This window comes from Pempheris klunzingeri, chromosome 20 (assembly GCF_042242105.1).
Source record: "Pempheris klunzingeri isolate RE-2024b chromosome 20, fPemKlu1.hap1, whole genome shotgun sequence".
Classification (NCBI taxonomy): Eukaryota; Metazoa; Chordata; class Actinopteri; order Acropomatiformes; family Pempheridae; genus Pempheris; species Pempheris klunzingeri.
Window position 1 is genome coordinate 7,914,851 of NC_092031.1, and position 7,517 is coordinate 7,922,367.

At 39.9% G+C, this 7,517-nt stretch overlaps 1 protein-coding gene across 1 annotated transcript; it reads right to left on the reverse strand.

Moving 5' to 3' along the window:
• Positions 1–848: 848 nt before the first annotated feature.
• Positions 849–5,670, reverse strand: rgrb (retinal G protein coupled receptor b). The gene is made up of 7 exons (XM_070852084.1): positions 5,354–5,670; positions 4,809–4,965; positions 3,755–3,876; positions 2,867–3,020; positions 2,504–2,621; positions 1,507–1,620; positions 849–989 (listed from the first exon to the last, which is right to left on the reverse strand). Exons 1-7 carry the CDS (start codon positions 5,427–5,429, stop codon positions 849–851), a joined length of 882 nt encoding a protein of 293 aa, XP_070708185.1. The 5' UTR covers positions 5,430–5,670.
• Positions 5,671–7,517: the final 1,847 nt, after the last annotated feature.

Genomic DNA, 7,517 nt, shown 5'->3' on the forward strand with positions numbered 1-7,517 from the left:
GCAAATACAGCTACGGCCAGATTCTGCAATTGGTCTTACAAGAAAGGGCTGTGCATTTTTAACAACTCATCACAGTGTAAAGAAAAGTGCAAAACAGCTAAAAAAAAGTTCTATTAGGGGAATCTGAACTAGAATACATCATAAAATTTTAATGAGTAGCTCTAAGGTAAGGCACCACGAGATTAAAAAAAAATCAAAAACTTTTTCTACCTTGTTATTTGTCCGTTTATGCATCTGAATAGTACGGGATTTGACTCAGGTGTGATATATAGCACAAGTGCATAATACAGTCTTAACACTGTAAATGCTTCATCACTATATATAGAAGTTACATCACCTCAAACTGTCTTCCTAACAAAAACAGTTAATTAATCTACTTAGCGAATGCTTGAGACGACCGTGTCATGAAAGGACAGAAATGAGGCGTCTTGCTTACAGCAGCTCAGTTACTCAGGTTGAAACTCACTTTAAAGTAGATGGAGCACAGTAGAGGAACAGCCACACAATGCATTTATTGTCAGTGGTCTAAAACAGCAGTGAGGATACAAGGCAGTGCAGTGAGGATACAAATTGCTGTAGAGAGAATGCAAGAATTTGAAAAATGGATAAATTACCTGCAACACATTTTGTAGATGTACACAAATCCAGCATGAGGCCGTTATGGCGGCTTCAAATGTAGAGTTTGTCCTGAGGTTTAGCTACAGTCCACATGTGAAAATATTACAAATATACAGACATCTAAATGGCTCACTGATGTGATGATACAACACCGTGCCAACAGTATGAGAAACCTATCGTAAGAGCAAACGATGGTTTTGGATTTGTGCCCGAACACATTGAGTTTCCTTTCATTTTGACTTCTTAATAACCGGTTCTACGATCTTCTGCCCGGTGAGGAAGTGCCACACGCCACCTCGGTAGAACTCGTTTCCGAACGAGTAGAGGAGAGCGTTGAAGATTGGATTTGTCTTTGCAACAACTGGAAGCACCTGTGGGCAGAAAAAAAAGCATTTTTCCAGTACTTGTTAAAGAGATAAAGGACAGTTTGAGTTTCTCACAACTTTTGTAGTTTCGGGCATCACTTCTATTGGTTATGAAAACATTTTATTCAACAAAGACGTTGCTACAATTAAGCCCCCACAGAACAGAACACATGAGGTTGTGAGGTCAGTTGTAAACGAATTACCCAGATTATCCAGACCACTTTATTTGCAAGTGAAAATGTGCTTCATGTGCTCCAGAAATATCTCTAAAATCCCTGATTAGACGGAAAAGGCTGAGTGTGTGCAACAATGCAGTGGGTCAAAGTTAAACCAAGATATGAACAAGGTTTCTGTTGTTGCTTTTTCTTCCACATACGTTTGGCTAACCTGGAGGTCTATTTAAAACCTGTATGATTATTGGACATTAGGAGAATTATCCTATATTAAGTTGGTAAAATGAATTCCTTCCTTCTTCATCATTTCGATGAACTGTGAGATTGAATTAGACTGAAAAAGTGCTCACCATTCTTAGCTTTGGAGACACGAGCTTCACATTCTCGAAGCAGGCGTAGATACACATGAGGACGTAGGGGCCCCAGCACATCAGCATTACCCTCAAGGGCATGTTGGTGTTAAACTAGGAAACAAGGTTCATTGTGTTACTGTGGATATGGCACATGAAATACAGTCGATTTAGAACATTGATGGGTTGGTATTAATAATATTCAGCTGTAAATCAGAAAACAAGTCAGTTATAATGTATTTGAAGAACCAAGGAGGACAAGATGAAATGATAAAGGGTGAATATAAAGTTTAGCCGAATAATGTGATCTCTGCTCATTGTTTAGTAGCTCGTGTGCACAGGTTAATGCCACGTGAGCAGAACACATTTTAAGAAACTGCAGATAAAGGGCACAGAGGGAGAGGGATTTACTTTTTGCATTTATGTGGCCAAAGATGTGCAGTGTTAGAATCTAGTATCATATCATCAATAGGTGTGATCAGGGCTGGAAAGCGTCATGGTAAGTGTTTCCATCTTGCTATCTTTTCACAGATTTTCAATTTTCACGTACACAATAGCTCAATGGAAATGACAAAAAGTAAAAAAAAAAAAAGTTGGCTGAAGTGGAAAAGTTTGTATCGATATGAGAAAAATGTGACAATGGAAACAATCTTCCTAAAATACATCAGGATTTACATGAAGATCGTGACTTAAATGTCCACTGAACCTCTAAAAAACTTCACCTTGCATTATTTGACAGCTGGACTATTTGTGCAGGCTGTGTTTATTTGCATTCATTACAAGAAGAGATCACATCACCAGGCCAAGAAACACTTCCAGCACATAACTCTTAGTAACACTATGACTTATTGTTGTGCATTCTGTCAGTGCACAGATTAAGAGCTGCTTGTGGGTGTATTTATTTTAACCTGAACTCCAACACAAACATTAGCATGCAAAAATAAAAAAAAAAAATGTTCCTTTAAAAACTATTTTGAGAAAATGGCAGCACATTTACCCTGTAGTTATGGATCTTCTTGAAGTGTTTGTTGATGGCGTCGTAACATGAAAACATGGTGAGAGCTGGGAACGTCAGGTAGAGCAGCACCAGGGTCAGCATATAGGTCACATAGTCCCTGTGGAAAAGAGATAAGTAGGAAAATAATAAGGTAAATAAAAATAAATAAAATAAGGTCAATATTTGTCAAAACACTGTGGATATCTGCTTTTGTTACACCTAGTGTGATATTTCTCAAGTTATCGTCATTTTTGCTGACATTGTAATATGAACTGATCGTGATGAACACAACAGCAAACTGGCCATTTTGTCCATGCTATCACTCCAGTTTTTAGTATCATTCCTTTATTGATACAGCTGTACCTGTCCCCTCTGGTGTAGTCCAGTGTGCAGCAAGTCCTCATGGGCTCAAAGTCATAGACGCCCCATCCCATGAGAGGAACAGCAGCCCAAAAGATGGAAAGAATCCAGATGATGCCGCTCATCGTCAGAGTAGTGCTCCAGAAGAGCTTCTGTCCTACAGAGTAAAAACGAGTAGACGTTTGATCATGATTTATGGGTAATACAAGTTGAATTTGTTTGTTTAGTTATAGATGATGACATGTGTGTTGAAATTTTTCTGCTGCTTCTGTTGAGTTTGTCTGCTTCTCACCAGAAACAAAAGCAGATGTGACCGAACCTAAACTCTATTTTAGGACTAGATGATCAAATCCCTTATAGTGAGGGTTACAAACTTCACTGGGGTCTTCAGGCATTCAGTTTGTCCCTGATGCATTATTTATAAAGGACACTCATATATGACTATAATTGACTTGTTGGCCACTTGAGGTCAGTGCAACAACATGTAAATGCGACGCTGCTACATCGCCACATTATAAAGTTGATGTGGCGAACATGTGTTTTACCTCTAGCAGACACAAAGCAGCATTAGCACTCGTTTGGAGTGCTGTTTCTAGCCACGTGATTGAATCAAGGTTCATATTACTTCTTCTTTTAGCTCTGATTTGGTCTACAAAAACCTCTGGGAAAAACATCTGTTGCTGCAATTGCTCGTGGTGAGAGTCAACCAGCACAGCAAAGTTGCAGGTCATATAACCAAAACAATTAGCTAAGAGACCCCAAAACACACAGTCTTGAGGATGAATTGCAGAGGTTGTGATGATTCTCAAACTTAACACAGGGACTATTTGTGATTTATGACTGACTACTTTTTGCTCCTCTGGGCAGCGAATTAGACATTACTGTACTCACTGGTGCAGTACTGGTGATATCTGTCCCAAGCAATGGCAGCCATGAAACTGATGGATGCCAGGACCGCTATCATCCCCTGAAAACCGTGAAAGGCACATCCATCTTGACCGAACGGCCAATATCTAGAAAACGACAACAAAACTTGAATCAGACACCTGCATGCATGAGAAATCTTGCTGATACCCAACGTCACAGCATTAAACAGTGTTTTTGATCGACTATGTCAGGCAGTAAAAGATGTTGGATTCATTTTTTCAAAATTCTGATTTCACACAGGTGGGTCAGATGATTTTGTTGGTTACTCGCCACCTCTCATCATAGGCTGCATATGTTTAGGAGCTGTGAGTAGTTAGACCAACGAGTGATGTGGCCTTCTCAGATCGCTTCAGTCAACGTCCTCCTGAAGAGGTAAAACTCTTCCACAAAAAAAACCCCAGGAAAAAAACGTATTAATCGTCTTGCATCCAATCAGATTTATCTTCCCGATGCCCACGGCTGGATTACCAAAGCAACTTTGTGGCAACCGTGTGCACCACTAAAGCACATTATAAACTGAACTTTTTATAAATAACTTTTAGGAGATATTTCTGATATCACCTGGTCTAAATCTTAGTTGCACTTAGACCATTAATTCTACTGAATAAATGTGTGCTTAATTCATTCACAATGTGGTACATACACCATGAATAGAGCACAGGAGATGGTGGAGCCAATAGGGGCCTCCTAGTGGGTCAGTCAGGCCCTCAGGTTGGGAACCAATGAATAAAATACATACAAGGATTAAATGGGATATAAAACATGTTTTTAAACATTGCTACATTTCAATTAAGACCCTGTTAGGTAACTTCAACAGGTCTGCTTGAACTTTACACACTGAGTAAAGTGGATTGGATTATGAAACACAAAGGCTTACTTAACGTGCGCTTCCCTCTCAAATACTAAGTCTACTATCGTTAATTTGGATCTCTGAAATTCATGTAACACCCCAACCATGATAAAAAAAAAGAAAAAAGGAGGGAAAATAAATAAACTCAGCGTGTCCTTTCTTTGTTACCTGACATAACTCGCATACGCGGCTGTGAGGCCATTAATATTCAAACAGAGGTCAGCCACAGCAAGATTGAACACAAAGAAGTTACTGGGAGACCGCATCTCCTTCACTGTCAGGAAAGACACGATGCTGATGGCATTGAGGAAGAATCCAAGCATGCCTGAAAGGGAAAAAAAAAGAGGAGAAATGTCCCTTTAATACCTGGTATCACACTGATTTCAGCCTGAATTTGATCTTACCCTAAATACATCAATATCCTAGAATAGCTTGTATTTACATGTTGTGTGATTGTTTTCTTATATAACAAATGGAGGTTGTTTGGCCTTTACTTCAGACTGATTTGGATTGGTCTAAGCTTGTAACTCAAAAACTGCAAAATTCCAAACATCACAATGAGAAAAAGAAACGTTGAAACGATGAATGGTTGATAAATTTGTCAACTTGAGATGTTTTTAACATCTGCACAAACGGTTTCAGAGTGAACTGCCCCTTTAATTCCTCTGGTAGCACGTCTTTCCTGGGAGCTGGGCCCATTTACCTCCACTTACCCCCCACAAGAAGCGCCGTGCCGAATGTAAACATGTCAAACTCCGTGAATCCCTCCGGTAAAGTATACGCTGCCATGCTGAAATGCACGAATCAAACTTGGCACTTAAAAAAAAAAAAGACAACAAGTCCTCCTGCTGTTGTGTCCGCAGCACCGTCTGCTGCTGGATGGGACCTTTTAAAGGCTTTTTCACGTGAAAACGCACAAAGAGACTAATCTTAATAAACCCCCTTTTGCAATCCCCTGAAGAATGTCCTAACGAGCAGCCCTCCTTCAGACTGCACCAAAGTTTGTGATCGCCAAAAGTTTGCGCCTTTGCTGCGCAGCTCTTTGATCTCAGGTTGACTGTTGTTAGTTTGAGTGAATTTTACTTTTCTGCAGGAAACCATCCGGGCTGACCGACGTTTACGTAATGAAGCTGACGGTGTGTATGTAGTTGCCGCTGATAAGAAAAGAGAGTGGAAACATGGGAAATGTTGTTTTCTTCAACCAAACTTATTTCAAAGGCTGAATTGTGAGTTGTGAGAGCACTGACCAGTCAGTCACTCTGCTCACTGGTTCTTTATCCTTATTTCTATAGACTTCTATATTTTAATCTCATTTTCCCGCAGAGCATGTTTTTCTTTCTCTTCCATAGAGACGTCCATTGAAAGTAGCGTTACTGTTGGATTTACTTCAAACATTAACCTTAAGAGGGATCCTTCCTTTCCTCCATATTCTAAATGGTTAAAGAGGTTGTATCAAGGGTATGAGGATAAAGGTTGTTTGTCTGAAGATATATAAATAAAACTGATGTTAGGAAATGTTTCCACCAACTCATCTCATTATTTGAGTCGTTTTTTCTTGGCTTTATCCATGAAATCTAAACAGAAGATAAACATGTGACTGAGCTAGTTTTTTTTTTTCTGAATGGCTCCACAGCAAAATTGGAAAATTGTGAGGACACTTTAATTCAAACTGCATACATTTATGTGTGCATATATATGCAAAGATAAAAGCTGGTGTGTAAGTGCAGGCGTCGTTGACCTTTAGATCTGTGTACAAGAAGCACCACAGCTCCTGTTTTTGCTCAGGAAGCCTGAGTGTTTTAATGTCAGGGAGAACATTTTAATGACTGTTCACGGCGTCTGAACTCACTTTCACGACTGATTCCTAATGCAGCTTTCTCCCAATTAAAAACAAACCAGAACTTCATCAACTATGCATGTAATGTAACACATCACTCAGCTCCAACTACCAGACCTCTAAACTCAGTCATTACGACAGAAAACATTAATTTATTCCAGCATTTACTCCAAACAGCCATTAAAAACTTGCAGGGAAGGACTTTTCACTCGAACACCTGCACATATTTGTACTTTGTGATGTACCTTGTAATGGACAATACGTCTAAATCAATCTGAATCGCATGTTTGTGGGTTAAACAAGCTGAGGTGACAGAAGTTAACTCTCGCTGAAGAGTCGAGGTTAAAGGTTAAACTGACAAAATGCTACACAATCTCAACCAGATAACTCAAAAAGCTCGTGCTTTTCGTGTGAAAGGTCGATTTGAGTGTCTGTGAAAGCATCAGGACCTCATTTATCTGTGAACTGTTGACCAAAAAACCCTAAAAAAAACCAGGACAGCAGAGACGTGACCTTCGGCTGTCACAACAGCCTGAATTTTTTAAAATGTAACATTTGGGCAGAGTCTGATTGCACCACTAATCTTTTCACAGATTACCACAAACTCATTAACTATGAACTAATGATGTGTCCCAGTGGACTTATAATAGCCTTTTCTCAAACTGCCCATATTGTCCTGAGTGAAAGCTCAGCGTCCCATCCAGAGACAGACTTCCTCACATTCAGCAAAAACAGAGCTGCTGCTCTGACATGTGTCGCTCCGTTTAGGATTCTCAAATGTGGCAGCAGAGACGTTGATACCCTGCAGATAAACTGACAATTTGGAGCAGCCCCAAAAGTCAAAGGCGGAAGGTGCCGCCTGAGCTCGTGCAGGAACATAAAGCAGCAGAGTGCCAGTTTCACAATGCAAAAGATTCAATAAAACAAGCTGTTAATCTACTGCGGCTGAGCGTGGTGAAGTAAGAGCTGCTCCAGAGCATGAATGTAGAGGATTGATCAGCTGGTATAAGATGTAATCTTTGTTTAGGAGGTTTGCTTTG